Source organism: Priapulus caudatus, unplaced genomic scaffold (genome assembly GCF_000485595.1).
Source record: "Priapulus caudatus unplaced genomic scaffold, Priapulus_caudatus-5.0.1 Scaffold44, whole genome shotgun sequence".
Lineage (NCBI taxonomy): Eukaryota > Metazoa > Priapulida > Priapulimorpha > Priapulimorphida > Priapulidae > Priapulus > Priapulus caudatus.
Genome location: NW_014577105.1, coordinates 690,719 through 708,162, shown reverse-complemented (window position 1 = coordinate 708,162; position 17,444 = coordinate 690,719). Strand labels below are relative to the sequence as shown.

The following is a 17,444-nucleotide window of genomic DNA, read 5'->3' as shown; positions in this document are numbered from 1 at the left end:
GGGAAATGTCACCTTGATGGCTTTCTGAGAGTGGACTTGGCAACAAACGAACGTCAGAGTACACAGAGTCTGGAGTTTCGATAAAATTTTGTTATTTTACCCAGATACCTGATATATCTAACCGTGTTATTAAAAAAACAACAAGATAAAGACAAGTTAAAACTGATGAAGCGAAATGACGCAATTATGTACTGAGTAAGGGAAATATATAGCGTGCAGAAAAGGAAAATTAGTAGGAAGTAGGAAAATATTGGTAGCGGACGAGGTAGGTTAATAAATTAAGGGTTGGTAGAGTAATAGAACTATTGCAGCAATTCAAGATGAGATTGATAATAGCAAAACAAAAATCATCTGGTAATTCATATAATGATAGATTTGAAACTTGAAAGATTGATAGACGAAAGTTAAGCAAGCTGCAGGTGAGATTGTTTGATAAATGATAAGATAGATAACTACCGAAAATTCGTGTATATGAAGCATCATAAACTTTGAGCGTCTGAAGCAAACAAGTGTAGCTGACTACTGCATGCATTTATGAAAACAGATCGCACATTTACTATTAACCATTAACTATTTACTCGTGTGAGCATAACACAAGCTTCCGTTCCACGTCCGGTGACTTCCATCGAAGCACGCGTTTTTAGGAAGCTGTTTTCATCTGGAGAGTGAACACCAAACACCGTTGATGCTGAACCAAAGCTCCTGTTAATTGGCATTAGTTTGCTCTAATGAATTTAGCAATTCATCTGTAACATGAGGATTATATACAGCAGTGAATGAATGGTAGCATTGAGTCAGGTTATAAAATAATGAGCCCTTATTAAAATATTGTATTAACCTGTGACGCCAGTGGAGGCATTATTGAACAGTCGGTGTCATGGATATCTGGGGAAACCAAGATTTTAGCGGATTTGCACATCGTAATTATAAAATATACATGTAGAGGCACCTCGAATGTTGGCACCACGAAACGAACTTTACTCTTCTGTAGATATACGTTGTTTTAGCTGTTGTATTGATCCTGAGTCTAACAACATGTTGGGGGAATAAATAACACACGCGTTGGCCCGTTCAGATTTAATGGCTGCACCATATATTTGCAGGGCAATAAACCGCTTGGATCCACCATATAAACCACCACTATTGTTCATGGCACCAAACCATACTGAAACACACCCAATGTCATTTGTCTAAGAGTGACCTTTGTCTCAGAATAACTTTTATACCAGAATGACATTTGTCTCAGAATGATCTTTGTCGTAACTTGACCTTTGTCTCAAAATGACATTCGTCACAGCATGACTTTTGTGTCAATATGACATTTGTCACAACACGACCTTGTCTAAGCATGACCTTTTTCACAGAATGAACTTTGTTTCAATTGCATTAGAACGGTAATCGTTTAAATTGAAACTGTTTTAGATCTTTTTTCTTTGTATGACTATAGTCTGGGAGCATTGTTTTATAACTACTTACCTTTTTTTAGAATGACCTCTCTAAACCACTGAAGTTGGACATCATTGACTCGTCGTCTGGCATCCTGATTCCTCACTATGATTACGACACCAACATCGTATACATTGCTGGCAAGGTAGCCAGACTTACGCTTCCGATCTCCTGAAACACTTAACACATATCGGTGATGGCATGGCCTGAGTTTTGACCAGTAATCCCAAAAACATGCTAACATTGTTGAATATGCCATCATTTACTAGTGTACCGGACCGATAACATGCTTGCTATTATTTATAGCCTGTATACGATGTAATCTCTATTCGATATTTAATAAAAGCCATTGTACCTTTTTTAAAAACAGGTGATAGTAAGTAACGTGCACCAAGAAGCCTGTGTACTTGAAAATTATCCTAGGGACAAATATATAGAGACAAACAACTAATAATGAAAATATCTAAGGCTGAGATATTAATAAGGTTATCTGAGATGCCAATAGATGGCCGCATGATTGATATAGGGGGAAGTTAACCTTTCGACTGTGATGTTGTAAGTCGAGGCAGCGACCTTAACTGTCGTTCATTGCTGCGCAGGGCGACGGCAACATTCGCTACTACGAGCTCGTGAACAGTGCTCCCTACATTCACTACCTGAGTGAATACAAGTCGTCGGCGCCGCAGCGCGGACTTGGTACGATGCCAAAGCGCGGGCTGGATGTGATGCGCTGCGAGGTGACACGCTTCTACAAGCTGCACATCGTCAAGGGCATTGTCGAGCCGATCGCGATGGTCGTGCCGCGCAAGGTGAGGAGGGGCGTGCAGCATCGTCACCATCACTGGGGGGTGCTGGGGGTGCTGGAGAGAGGATGCTAGATGGAGGGGTAAGGAGGATGTTGGTGGGTGGGGGATGCTTGTCGGTGGGGTTAATTGATTGGAGATGCTGGAAGATTGGAGCACTGGATTAGAAGTAGCAAGAGTAGAAATGTAGCAGGATGTAAATGGTGTCTAGTGGGAATTTGATGGTGGGTATCATGAATGCAGTAGGAGTGGCTTGTGAAGTTCAAGCAGGCATGACGCATGAATGACATATATCATCCTACACTACTGTGCTTTCAGTCGGAGCAATTCCAGAGTGACATATTTCCCGACACGGCCGGAACTCTCCCAGCAATCTCAGCTGATGAATGGGCGCAGGGCATTGACAAGGCACCCAACCTGATGTCACTGAAGGTTTGTAAACCACCTAACCATCTGTCAGCACCTATCCAATGAGTGATAACACACAGAATATTTTCTCCATAGGTGTGTTTTAGTTTTACAATCTGGCAAGTGCCAAAGGATTATGCTAGCAACTTTTATAGTTTTACAACCTAGCGTTAAGTCACAATTTTACTCCGCAGGGGTGTTTATAGTTTTACAGCCTGCCAACGTTTCGCAGTTTTACATTTCAGTTCGTAGTCACTGTAGTATTATGCTCGGTGTCAGGGATTCTCAACGAGTAAGTGTGTTGTAGGTTGGTGGTCAGAAGAAAACCCACAAACCACAGGTGTACCGGCCAGGTGAGAATCCGCTGGATAGTCGCAACCTGTCGAACATGAAGTTCAAATTTGTGCAGGAGGAGACAAAAGGGGCAGACTATAGGCAAGTCCAACACAAAAGGTTGCTATTGTGCTTGGTGGCTTTCTATGTTTCCATCTGCTCTCTAAAAGAAGGAAACGCGCACATGTGTGGTTTCTCTCTCGACTCCCCACTTCCGGACAAACGCAGACCTTGCGGGCATCGTTTTTAACTATTTCATCTTTTCTACATTTGACAAATGAACGTAATGCAACAGAAGACTACAGCTATAAAAACAATGTAAAATCTTTCGATTCGGTCCCAACTGAATCAAAAGATTTTGTCGATGTATATTTCAGTTGAAAGGATTGTTTACAGAGTAACATAAGTGATCTGTAAGAAAACGTTACACCCCTCGAGATACTTGTACGCCAAATACTGATGGACCACTATGTGCTCGTTTTCCTTCTCAGCATTGTAAGAGGTGCATTCACATTTACAGAGTGAGAAACGACTTTAAGAAATTATTATGCAGATCCCTGTTATGCCTGCACGTTTTGGTTTGATAATAGTGTTGTTGTAACACATTTCGCTCTGATAATGTGAAGTCACGCCTTGTTTTGCTTGCGTGTTTAGATACGTATATTAGATTAAAGTAGATATACAGCAATATAGCATGGTCGAATATCAAAAGGAAATTGTGTCAATCAAGAATAAGACACAATCATTTTCAATAAATTGCCATAAAAGTTAAAAGTTGGAATTCTAAAATATCGTCAAAAGTTCAAAGAATATCAACGTAGGTAGAGGGGAATGTCTGTAGTTTCTTGCAGTAGTTTTGTCTGTGTTCGCTGTAATGTTTCTAGCTACATGCGCTTTGCTGGTTCTGCTGGTATTCTTTCTCTGCGTTAGTGCCTCTCTGGCATTTTTGTAAACAAATCAGGGTTGTCATTATGGCAAACTCCCTAATGTCAATCGTGCTAGAACTGTACAAACATACGATTTGCTAAATCTTTCCAGCCCCTTGAGGGAATCTATTCCAGTAATGGCACAATTTCAGGATTTCAGGAATCTTTGTGCCACAACTGTTAGGGAAACGTTTCTGTTAATCATCACATCAAATTACTCATAATGTTGCTATTCTCAGAAAAAAAATAGAAGAAATTAGAATTTTGCAGTCACACAAGAATAAATCACAGAAGGAAACTACGCCAGGAAGTTATTTCTCATGACTGCCCTCGTGTCTATAATTGTCACATTATTGTACAGCGAGAAATCCTCAGCCTCCTCTACAAACGTCGTGCGAAAAAACCTGGAGAACAGGAAGAGGATGGAGGAATCACGAGGAGGAGAGACTGAGGATATCTCAGATGGGAGACTTCCAAAACGCAAGACCGTCGATATGGACAACATCGCTGATATTCCTGAGTCTGAGGTATGTGTTGCCACGGCAACCATGTTTTTCTGATCGAGAAATTTCCTTCCTTGCCGCTTTTTTTTATACAAAATTTTGCTTGATTTTATTGTGTTCTGTTAACAAATTTATTTTTTAGCCTTAAATCCTACTAACATGCATGTGCTGACCTCTACTGGCTTTAATAATTTTTATATTAATTTTTCTAATAAAAAACACATGCTATTTTGGGAAATGCAAACTTTCTAAACGACTTGCTGGTCATTTCTTGTCAGTAACTATTCATAGTACAACTAGACTATGGCGAATTGCAGAAACTGCAGTCATTTTTTAATTACTTGAAGGCCACTGAAAATATTGATGCAATAGTATACTTAAGAATTTAATAATGGTGCTCTAAAACACCTAATAAGACTACCCAATTTAATAAATTGGATAAAAAATAGTTTTGTCAGAATTGTGTAAACTCACCATACACCATTACTTTGAAACTATACTTCAATTTGGTTTTTGCCAACTTATTTGCCTGCCTGTCTACTGCCCCCCCCCCCTCTCATCGACTTTTGGTACCACGAATGAGAAATAGTTTAATGGTAGCCTGTCCATGGGTAAAATCAATCTGTAATTGCTTGTGTCTGCAGCCCAAGCAGAAGTATCGACCGCTGCATGAGTTTTACTTATATTAGCCAATGTCGTGATTATTGTTGCTTCTCGATCGTAACGTTGATTGTGTTTTGTTCCGTAATAGTTCTGTAGTTCATCTGCACATCAAATTGCTGGTCGCTTCGATCCCGTAATGGAAGCCGTGTTTCGCGGTTGCTCTTCCTATCTCCCGTTTTACTTTTTGATGTAATTATTTTTTAGTTGACAGTTCTCTCGGATTTGGACATGGTGAGCCTTTCCTAGTCACTGAATATGATTCCACCTGTACTGCCTGACTCCTTTGCTTTGTTGTTATGTTTTGCCTTCTGCATTGTATCTATGTGTAAATGTTGATAAGATTTCATGCAGTGATTTAAATAAAGCAAAATGTTAGCTGCCTACTTGTTCACTTGTTAGCAAAACTGGCTTTTTTATGCAATAGATTAATGAGCAGTACATTTGCAATGTTATAAGAGTGCAATGTAATCTGAGTGAAATTCGTTTAGTGAAAGAAAGCTTAAACATCACTAGGCGTGAGATTGATGATAACGTGCTGCCATCTAGCACACACATTCACCATCACTGTTCCCAGATTGTGGATGCACTGCCTGCTTTCTGCACGCTATGTATAGTTGCAGGATCTGCATTATTTCACGGTCTCACATGTGTATGAGCCAGTCAACTAGTGCTCTGTGTTGATTAAGAGTCAAATCTTTGTTTGACTGCTTTCTGTATTAGCATTCGTGCATACATCGGCCTACTCTCTGGGTGGTTGGAATACGCATCTAATGTTACTGTGGCGTAGAATAACTGACGGTTCATAGCTGGAGATGTCTGTATCACGTGCAATAGTTGTGTCACCATTGTCTGATATGTCATCTCTATGTATGGCGGCTTCTCTTGAAGTGTTTCTGCTTGCACGTAACAATTCACGATACTAACTCTACTACATGTCCACACACACTGCCCCATTGCCTTCCCAATGATAAAATGCCCATACCCACAAAGGTCATTTTTGTAACACAAACATCATAAAATTGTAATTCGTACCTCATCTCACTTGTCATATTATCACCAATTAATCTCGACCACTCAGCTCAAATTACTTGACAGCCTGGTGCATCAGTACAGACCTAATCTCATGCGTTGAACTGAATTGAACTCCCACCTGATTTTTAGCCAACCAAGGAAAACTGGCCTCACCATTCCCCCAGCTACTGGTTCCACAACTATAGCATTTTTTAACGCAGAACGATCTACCCAAAACAGAACCATTAATAGAGATTGGTGTTTAATTAAGTCTGGCTACAGCTGTCACTGTCTGAAGTAATAGATTTCTTATCCCTTCTTGCACTTTATGATCTTGTATTTTTAATGTGGAACATCATACTATGTATACCAATTTTGTTCCATAAATGTTTGTGGAGGCCATAGGTGACCTCTAGTTTACTAGCTTATGACATGGGCTCTTACCACTGGCTCATCTATAGAAGTGCGTTCTTCTAAACTCCGCGGGATTGCAAATTGAAGATTTTGAAGAGTCCGGAGAAAATAGCATAGCATATGAGGCATGTGACTCTCTGCAACTAAACCCCCTTGTAAGAATGGAGCAAGTGAGAGCTCCAGTGGTCTACGTTTGAGCGTACGTGGAGTATCCAGACGAATTGGAGAATGTAAGAGAATACACCGTAGCTGTGAGCGATTGCAGCATGACTCGTATAGTCGATGACCCTTACACAGCTGTGAGAATGAATGTCGACATCTTTCTGTGTTACAGTTGAGGAAGGCTTACTTTGAGCAGCTTGAGGAGATCCGATTTCTCATGGACCAAGTCAGTCTGAAGGACAGGCGTATACAACAGCTTGAGGACGAGCTCAAGACACGATAAGCTGCACGTCGCCGTGACGACGCCAGATGGCGTGCCGCAGAGGAGGCGCGTGTAGGTCGTCGTATTTACGCGCAGTGTCATTTAGACGTTATCGAATGTGTGGATGTGTGTGTGTGTGTGTGTGCGTGCAAGCGTGCATGCGTGCGTGCGTGCGTGCGCGTGTGCGCGTGCAGTCTCCTCCAGGTGCCGTTGCAGCCCACAGCATACAGGCGTGGGTGTGTGCGTGTGCGTGCTGTAACGAATTGGAAGATTAACGGTTCACTTGTCATATTGTCGTGTCGGTGTGGGATAGCCAGGTGGCGCCGTTCATAGCCTATAATGGCCAGGTCTGGCACAGATTTTCCACGCGAGGGTGTGCTGTATGTATGCTGGCTTTCCCTTGAGGCCTGTTTCATGTTTGTCTGTGCCCCAGACTGCACTGCCCTTGTGCATAGCCTCACATCACCGAGCAGATCGCCTGGACTCAACTATATATAGCAACCTATTGCTTTTGCATACGTATATGTCCAAGTAAGGTTTAAGAAGTGTTGATGGAAGCATGAAATATCTTATAAGGTATGTAGAAGAATATGTATATTGTAAGTGTGGAATATCGAGCTAAATATTAAGCGAATCGTAGCATTATGAAATGCCATGTGTGTATAGCTGAGTATGGAATATCACAAAAGCTTGACAAACATAAGCCTCAGTGCTCTGTCAGATGCAGTTTTACAGACTGAATAACATATGAGGCATGGATATACGTAGTGTGACGTCAGCCACAGCTTTGATTCTTAACGACAGGTGTTTTAATGTTCCAGAAGCTTCACAAACATTCCCGAGAGACGCACCAGGTTTGTGATAGTATTACAGTGACCTTTAACGTCATTGATTGAGTAGTCTGGAAGAGGCAGACCTACTTTTTAACGTTGCGAAGTCTTTTAGTCCATTCCACGATTTTACTGTTAGCCAGCAGTGCTCAACGGGTGGTGAATAACCGTGGAGAGTAACGATAACATTCCGAAAAACAACCAAATACAACATTCCTTTACAAAACCAAATCAACCTTCCTTGAAGTATTGATATAAATTCTGGTTCATTGCTCCACTCGTAACGTTAGACCTTTGTTTTCTCTCCCGTCTTGAAGCTAATTAGCTTCTTTTATGCCTTATTGTGCGAATGCTGCACTGTGTCCACGCGTGCATGGACATTGATCACACGTTCATCCTGTAGACGTCGGCATCCCAGTCCTTCTCTATGCTAATGATAGGGAATGATAAGATTGTGGTGTAGATATATTCTCCTGAATCATGGAAACTGCATAAGATTGTGATGTAGATATATTCTCTTGAATCATGGAAACTGCATTAGGTTCAGTTAAATTCGTACAGCTCCATTTACAGCAACTACGATTTAAGATTGCCGTAACAATCTTCATCCTTGTAAAAGCTAGCGTTTGCACTGTGTGAGCCGTGTCGCATGGTCGCCATAGCAATGTCTTTGTTTAAGGTCAGTCGATCAGATATTAATTACCTGCATAATTAGACAAGCGAACAGGCAACTGCTTGTTTCAATGTAATCTTTTAACTCAGTCTCTCTCCTCACCTGCCTCTCGTTAGCAGTAGCTCCACTCACAGAGTGCAGTATGAATGTTTAACTACTACTGCGCTGTCACGTGTAGCTTCATCTTGCTAATTAGCTGAGCTGATACAACTATGTGTGCATTTTAGATTTAGTGTAGACCGATTTTTAGTAAAACGGTATACGAGAAAAACGTTTGTGACTGGTGACAGCGAGTTTGAATGACATTTATAACAGACGTGTCGCCTAATAATAGAAAATATTATTGAACTAATTAATTCTACTCGTTGTAATGTCTCTTGAGTGTTTTTTAGTGATCAAGGCTATATGTTGAGACCTTTTTGTTTGCATATAAATTTTATGCAATGAAATCCCTTTATTACGAGCACTGCCTTATATTTTTATGAGATTTCTCATTTATACTGTGTTTAGTATTTATATAAATATATATATATATAGAAAAAGAGAGAGAGAGCGAGACAGGTAGATTTATTGAAATGTATGAAATGTATTAGTCATCAAGGTTAGCTGAAAATATTGTGATGAAAATGTTCTGAGATTTTGTAAAAATGTTTCTAAAGCTTCATTCGCAAATGTTGCTACTGTTATTTCGTTGCACGCTTAGCCGACTCCCTTGAATATGATTTGTGATGGACATACGTGGAGAGACCCATTCCTTGTTGCGAAACAGGTAGAGTAACTGGGCATCAGTCGTGACTCGTGTGACGGTCGAAAGTAATAGCGGGACTTTGAAACATTTTCTGGTGTCATTTGTAGGTGGCGCTGAACCGTGTAAAATACGCTATGGCTTTTGGGGCATTGCATTTCCAACTAGCTGCAATATAGTGCAGTATTACACTAAACAGAATAGTTTCGGTGCTGCCAGTGGCACTTTTGTGGGTATGCATGATTTTCCCATTTTCACGGAGACAAACAGTAACACAATAAAACCATTTTACCACCAAACAGTGTATGTAAGGTTTAATATGAACATATCTGTATTCAGGGGGAATCGAGTAAAAAATTAGTTTATAGTCATTACAATTGTTGGGAAAGTGATACTTTATCAATTTAAAACACCCATGCGTTGACATCAGCCTGTTGTATAATACTGATAATCATAAATTACATTATGGCGCCTCTAGCTCAGTAACGCTGATAGGGTCTATGTCTCCCTGGGTACTGCCGGAACGTACCCTGGTAACTATCTGATATGGTTAGGGTTAGGGAATAGGCGTAGGCGACTCCCTAGACTCGTTAGTGGAGTAGGTGTAATAATGAGTTCCTTCTACTCGTTTGTTATCCGTGATCGTATGAGTGGTCTACGTATATTGTTAGAGATATCGCTGTACGCATCATACACCAGTCACTGACCACTGCAGGTACGTGGTTAAAGTACAAACATCTTTACTGTTCGGGAATGATAAGACATATAATGTGTGCCCATGTAATGAGCAGAACGTATACAGATGTGTATGCGCTATACGAACAGAACTTACATCTCAAGCGTTGGTAGTAGTAACCGCAACAGTAAGACTAGATATACGTGTATCGACTGGATCGCAAATAGCAGAGAGAGGTAATTTCATGGAATGCACTTTAAATACTGACGCCGTCGTCATTGTTTTAGCCAACGCCCTCCCATTGGTCGAGGCATCTCGAGTGACCGCTGGTCAGGCGTGTCAACGCAATGGCTGGCTAGGGTCGTTGGCACGCCCCTTGACCCCCCGGCCCACGTGCGTCTCTTAAGAACAAAGAGCTTTGTTCTTATCATTCTAATTTATCCTTATTATTACATATTACATATTCCGTATTACATTGGCGAGGTACGGTCCGGCATATTAGATAGTACCAGGGTACGTTCCGGTATACCAGACCGTACCCAGGGAGACATACACCCTGGCAACCTCAGTAACACCAATCAGCGGTTCACATTGTTGTCCTTATTTTTGCTTCAGTACTACTGTAACTACCGGTATAGTTGGGGTATGATGATGCCTTAACCTGGCAGGTCATGACGATTTATTCAAAGATGCTTCTGCTTTAAAGAAAACCAGTGTAACGTTAGTATTGCTATGGTTACCAATGACAAGCTTAAATTCCACCGTTTGTGTGCATTCAGATTTTCTGAACATTACTGTGTATAATTTATTTCGTCTGTACTAATAAAATCATTGTGTTGAGAAAATATTACTAAAGCCAGGCCCAGTTGTGTTATAGTGACTAACTGCCACACAATTTCTGTATTTGCCATATCTGTAGTAGAGTAATTAATCCGAGTGTGTTCATTCCAGTTAAACGTCTTCGAATTTTACGGCTAAAAGTATGTCTTCTTCCACAAAAGTTAACAGACGAATGCAACGTAATCATTTCATGACTAAATTAACCACAAAAATGTGAACAACAAAACCAGCATCCAGATAAACATCATAGCGTTTTATTTCCAACAACATGCCATACAGCATTTAAAAAGAATTGTATACCAGAGAATATAACTGCCAATTCGACGAATCTTGTGCACCACTGGCACGCATCACAATTAATTTTAAATTTGCGAGGATATTTAAAGAGATTTCATACTATATATAACTGTAGGCACAATAAATAAACAATGCGCAGGACTAGTGAACAAGTTTTGCCAGCATACGGGCGATGCGCTGTTACACCGAAAACGACGGATCCACCACAGGGACTTTCTTAAAGCGTACGCATGCGTTTAACATGATTCGTGCACGAAGAGGGAAAAGCATGTGGCAGTAACGCCAGACCGTGTGAACTGACAGTGAACACATTGAGATTTCCTAAAAATGCACGTGCGAAATTCGTTCCTGCCACGCGGCGACCGCATACGCACTGCCCAACAGCTGACAGTGCGTGCGTGAATTGCGACAACATCGATATAGCAGCGCGACCAGCCAGCGGCGCCCCCTGCCATGTACGAACCATGACACACCCATGGCGTGCATGAGATCAGACTAGATATCACCACCAGTGACCACTCTAAACACCTTGGGAATGAGTTTGCGATGCTTTGGCATCACATGGAGCCTGCGCACCAGATGGTGGTAATGTCCCCGGCATGCATACCTGGTGCATTTTCCCACGACCTGACTGCTTCTCTTTATGTCTCACTCTTTCTTTTGATGGTGTTAGTGCGATGATATGCTTGGCGTTACACGCTGTGAGTTCACAATTCGTGCACGACAAAGGGCCAGGTTCAGAAGAAAGACTCGTCCCCAACCTTATTTCCACCACTAGTCGAGTTCGGTGCGCATTTTTACTATTTTCGGGTTATTTTTTTCAATAGCTGCTCTCTTCTATTTTGGCTAGACGCACAAGGCAACCAGAGAAAACATGGGACTCCTGAGAGTTGAGTTTACTTAAACTTCAGCAGTTTTTGCTGGCTGCGTCCCAGGCATTGCCAGCAGTGAACTACCTCGCCTGCAACTCATTGTCTAACACAACTTCAGTCTCCATCCCTTCATCTCGCTCACACACTCAAAAAGCTATAGCAGTCTCCCGGCCGAACCAGGCAGTGCTAGAGGATATGTATGTATGTATATATATATATATACATACACACATACCTATTATATATGCATATACGAGTGTCAGAAATTGGCACTGCAAGCTTTACAGCATTTCAGCTAAAACTAGCGGACAGAAACGCTCTCTGCTGGAAAACTAAATATATAAGCAAACAGAAGTTCGTGAATGTAAACCAGAGCAATAGAGAGAGAGCGAGAGGAAGAGAAAGTGAGAGAGAGAGAGAGGAAGGGAAACGGATTCATGAGAGATTGAGTGAGGAGACAAGAGAGTAAGAAAGCAAAAGGGGAGCAAGGGAAAGGAACAGAGAACTAGAGATGAGAGACAAGGGAAGAAGGTACAAGGTGGGAGTGTACGATAGCAAGTGGAGAACTAGTAAATGAGGGGGTGGCAGAGAACGTATACAACTGTGTGAAAGAGAGAGACGGGTGAGAAAGGGACACAGAGATGGTCAGAGAAAAAGGAAGACACAACAAAGCCAAGTGTGGCGTGACTCAATGGTTCAGCAGCATACCTAAATTAAGATTCAGCATTACTCTTCATACGAAGCACTCTCTGTACAAGTGTAGGTCTACTCTGTTCCCAAACCAACATCACCAACTACTAACTCCATCAGCCTATACTTTCCACACAAACCCCTAATTAATGTACATGTACATACTCACACACACACACACACACATACGTACACACGAACGGACCTAACCATGATGCGACACACTCCCTACTATCGTCAATATGGTCATAATATATTTCATCGATAAACCCGATAACAAATATCTGATCTAACTATCCAACAGAACTATCCGACACGCACTCGTGACAGCCCACAGATATGCTCAATTCCTACTCGCCCACTGTATTCGCCCACGCACGCAGAAGTAAAAATTCCAACAACGGGCAGAACCCCAAACTTGACGTCTACCCTCACGACGGGTTTACCCCCAACAGACACACATGCTACCGTGCATTCACGCACGACAGCGAAGCACAGTGTTCTCTCTCTCACACACAAAGCCGTGACAGAGAGCGATACGACGCAGGGCACAAAGCTCTCTCTCACGCTCCTACGATGAAACGAGCATGCAAAACCGAGACGTGGTCACGCTCTCGCGTTTCCGAATAACAAAACAAAAACAAAAACGAGGAAAAATTACGACAGCAGGCGACACGCTAATATCCTCTCGCGTTGGCATTCGAGTGAGAGAACGATAAAAAGAGAGGCAAGCGACGATGTAACATGCGCGCACCAGCGCGATTGCCATGGCGACTAATCGGCAAAGATGATGCGCATGGTGTTGGTGAAGCCGGCGCCCTTTCGCCATCCTGTGACAACCATGACAGGATCGCTCTCCTGGATGAAGCCACGCATCTTGCCCATCTCGATGCAGCGCTTTACGCGATTGTCGACGTCCGTTGCCCAGTCCGGATCGCGGTCCTCTGTAATGAAGCGAAACAGATCTATTAGTGACCAAATATGGACATCGACTCATTAGTGACCGAGCGTTGAATCTAAAGTATCCCAAAGATTAGAAGGCATGGAATGTGACAAACCACCAAAGTTGCCAGGAATTCAAGTGAAAGTCCATTACATGATTTAATGAAAATTAAGTTAATTACGTAGTCGAGATAAAACAAGATTTCATTTTAATTATGTAACGATGCTGATGTTACTAATGTAAATGTACCAATGTGCAAGAAAAAGCTAAAAATAAGTTGAAATTTTCTTAATTTCATAATGTAAATTTATGATTGTGGAAGCAAAATTGGACATAGGATAAATTACAAGTGGACAATCCTTGATCATATAATTATCGTATCAGCAAGCCGCGAGCTTGTCTATGTTGCAAAATACATGTAATCTCACTTCTGTCTAACTCGTTATTGCCAGTATTGCTGCTTTACTAGCATTTCAGTATGTATGAACTGTACTAAGAAAATAATTATGCAGTGCTCAGCAGCAGCAGTGTCTAAATTTCCACCATCCACATACTACACTACTCGACTATCATAAATGCTGTTATAATAATAATAATAATAATATTAATAATAATATTAATAATAATAATATTAATAATAACAAACTTAAATATATTATATAGAGTCTATACCATATTATTCAAGCTTGTGTAAGCCTACTGTTATTGCACGTGTGGTTATTTAGTTGTTTAACTTCATGTGCATCTACAACTCAGTCTGACAATTTACCTCAACTTCTTTGCATTTCATGAAGTTTGTTGCATATTTCTGGCTCATTGAGAACATTATATGATGTATTAACACTGCAACCATGCTTACAAGTAGCATATCTGAGCAGGAATTATCCACTTGGATGCATACAAGTGCTTATGAATGCTTTCAATAAGGTGCCCCAGGGGTTTTCTTGATTTAAAATCAGAGGGATTATGCAAAATACATTTCCACCAAGTTCTCCACGTTAATTTATCTAAAAAGGAAGTATAAGAAAAGAAGTCTATCATGCAAGAGACTGCACTTTCAAATGTGTTTATAGATTATATGGCAGTGTGCAGCCTGTAAACTAGAGACCTAGAAGTAAACGTGGCATACTCACTGGTGTAGTGCAGTGGGAATACTCCGCGATAAAGATGCGACTGACGCGCCACCTGTCCGCTGCGAGTGATGGTCAGGATGGGGCAGCGTGGCCGGTACTGTGAGATCAGATACGCAGACCTGTAGATGATAGAGCAATCGGATTAATACACAGCAATAGAACAGTTGAAGAACACACAGACGAACGCACGTGACCAGGTACAAAAACTGACTTGGATACAAATAGATGCATATATGCACAAAACCAGGCTCACACACACGTAAGGGTTTAGACACTGTTTCAAGTAGCTTGTCTGGATCACAGGCACTTGAAGCGTTTCAATAAAATATAATGCTAACTAAATACGAAATCTATTTACTACCAAATTCTTAATGTTTCTATACTCTCGCCTATTATTGCCGACAGTTTCCTGTAAATTCCGTCCAAATCCTACGTCCAACCATACGCTGCCGGCGCCATTGCTTTCGTGGCGCCATTGCTTTCGCGGCGCGACTGTTGCACGCTTACACTAATATATACAGCAGGTAGGAAAGCCGGATCGCAAAATTCGCTTGACGCTCGCTGGATTTCACACTTTCACAGCACCAATACACATCCAACAGCTTCCATCTCTGTTTCTCTTTCAACAACAGTGTTCACTTGTTATAAAAACATAATGTCTCTGTTCGTAACCGAGCTGTGTCACGCGAAATCACACAAAGACTGACGAAATTCTAGCATTCGCAAACCTTCCACAGTAATGTAAATGTCTGTCAGAATCAGGAAACGCCTACCGGCACTCTTCGTGACCTCATTCTTGCGCCGCAACGCTGCAACGTTCCAATGGCGAGGCTCGTACGGGAGTTGGAAAGCAGTGCGCCGCCTGCGCGCCGCCTATAGTCCATAGACTGGCACTCGCTCCCACCTCTCGGCTTAGCTTAGTCACTCGACGGGTAATCGAATTGGGGGCGAGTCCCAGTCTATATAGCCCTGTATTCTGACAGACATTTACATTACTGTGAAAGGTTCGCGAACGCGAGAATTTCGTCAGTCTTTGTGTGATTTCGCGTGACACAGCTCGGTTACGAACAGAGACATTGTTTTTATAACAAGTGAACACTGTTTTTGAAAAAGAAACAAAGATGGAAGCTGTTGGATGTGTATTGGTGCTGTGAAAGTGTGAAATCCAGCGAGCGTCGAGCGAATATTGCGATCCGGCTTTCCTACCTGCTATATATATTAGTGTAAGCGTGCAACAGTCGCGCCGCGAAAGCAATGGCGCCGGCAGCGTATGGTTGGACGTAGGATTTGGACGGAATTTACAGGAAACTGTCGGCAATAATAGGCGAGAGTATAGAAACATTAAGAATTTGGTAGTAAATAAATTTCGTATTTAGTTAGCATTATATTTTATTGAAACGCTTCAAGTGCCTGTTGTCTGGATGGATAAAATTTAAAGCTTGTTCGTATATATGGAACAGTTAAAATGGCTGCAAAAACTGTTCTACATTTATAAACGACTCCCAATAATATTGCTTTCTTGTGTTTCATTGCCTCTCGTTTTTGCCGGCCCACCACCATGACCAATCATTCCTAATGGCCTGGCTGAAATTGAGTTGCCTGTAAAGGTTACTGAGTGGTATGGACCTGTGGCAAAAATACATTAATCAGATGCCTGCTTGGCGTTTCGCATGAAATCACATTACGCATGCAAACTTGCAATTGCTGCCCACCTGCCAGTTGTCGTGATGCAAATGATAGCTGCAGCCTGGGCTTTAAGAGACGCCTCAACCGTTGCTATGGCGATAGTATGAGCCGGGTCGGTGGGCACGGGGGTCAGCTCTCTCAGCTCCTCAAACAACTGTTTCTGAAAGACGGCGGCTTCAGCCTCTTTGCAGATCTGTGGATGAGAAACAAGAACTCCCATCAGCTCTGACATTTCCGGATCCCCTGTCCACACGATAATAGAACAATTACCCCCATGCAATTTACTCCCTCCCTCTGGAAAACCACCCACCTCGGACAACCACAAAAGTGCAATTATACCTAGCTGCGATTTAATCAAACGATTTTTATTTTAGAACAAATTCGTTCATATTATAACTGAATCTAAAAGTTGTTTATAAGAGATTGCAATCCTTTTCCTCTTAAATTAATGAACAAGCAACACCTTCGGTCTGTAGCTTGCAGCCGAAAAGTTGCGATGTGCAACTTTGAAAGCAGATGGGCTAGTAGTGGTGCCACCGTCGTTGTAAGCAACGATACAGCCGTTAGTTTTAAAACAGTTTTCAATAACATTTTCCTAATGAATATTGAACAATAAAAATGTGTATGTAGTGTAATTTAAACCTATTTTTAACTGAAAATATGCAAGGGACCTAGGGTCATGTATCATTTGGAGGCAGGCATGCTTACATTTGGGTTCATCCCAACAATTAAAAGATCAAAACTGTTATGAAGAATGAATAATAAACAACAGGTGAGTAATTGTCCAGGCGACTGTCCGGAGAATGAACAGCACCCATGGGGGTATTTGTCCAGGGCAATTGTCCACGGGGTGAATGTCTGAGGGGTATTTGTCATAGCACCATCCACACACCCTCCTCACCTTCCCCTGACATCAATATCCTCCCCATTCTCATAATTCACTCTCATGATGCATATATGCTACATCTACACTTATCGCACAAATTATCCTCATCCCCCTCACAATTAATATTCTCCTCCTCTCTATCTTTTGCATCTTCCTTCCTCACTTATCCACACCTCAATATCTTCCCTTATCAATCGCTCATATCCTTCTCATCCCCCGTCATCTTTTGTACTGCAGATTTC

The 17,444-nt window shown here is 41.7% G+C and overlaps 2 protein-coding genes across 10 annotated transcripts in view; one reads left to right on the top strand and one right to left on the bottom strand.

Moving 5' to 3' along the window:
* The window catches only part of LOC106820723 (coronin-2B-like), a 53,040-nt gene extending 42,330 nt beyond the window's left edge, over positions 1 to 10,710 (top strand). For 6 of the 8 annotated variants that reach the window (XM_014825238.1, XM_014825231.1, XM_014825235.1 and 3 more), the window contains 6 exons: positions 1,487 to 1,591; positions 2,046 to 2,255; positions 2,568 to 2,681; positions 2,965 to 3,110; positions 4,278 to 4,443; positions 6,842 to 10,710. In XM_014825238.1, coding sequence (XP_014680724.1) covers positions 1,487 to 1,591; positions 2,046 to 2,255; positions 2,568 to 2,681; positions 2,965 to 3,110; positions 4,278 to 4,443; positions 6,842 to 6,952 — 852 coding nt within the window. In that variant the 3' untranslated portion in view covers positions 6,953 to 10,710. Of the gene's footprint in view, positions 1 to 1,486; positions 1,592 to 2,045; positions 2,256 to 2,567; positions 2,682 to 2,964; positions 3,111 to 4,277; positions 4,444 to 5,286; positions 5,464 to 6,841 lie in introns of those variants that run through there. The other 2 variants (XM_014825236.1, XM_014825239.1) reach the window with 2 other exon arrangements.
* A 217-nt stretch (positions 10,711 to 10,927) lies between these two features.
* LOC106820722 (pyruvate kinase PKM-like) overlaps positions 10,928 to 17,444 on the bottom strand; it is a 50,168-nt gene continuing 43,651 nt past the window's right edge. For both annotated transcript variants that reach the window (XM_014825230.1, XM_014825229.1), the window contains 3 exons: positions 16,343 to 16,509; positions 14,631 to 14,749; positions 10,928 to 13,498 (listed from right to left, as the gene is read on the bottom strand). In XM_014825230.1, the coding sequence (XP_014680716.1) occupies positions 13,329 to 13,498; positions 14,631 to 14,749; positions 16,343 to 16,509 (456 nt within the window). In that variant the 3' untranslated portion in view covers positions 10,928 to 13,328. The remainder of the gene's footprint in view (positions 13,499 to 14,630; positions 14,750 to 16,342; positions 16,510 to 17,444) is intronic.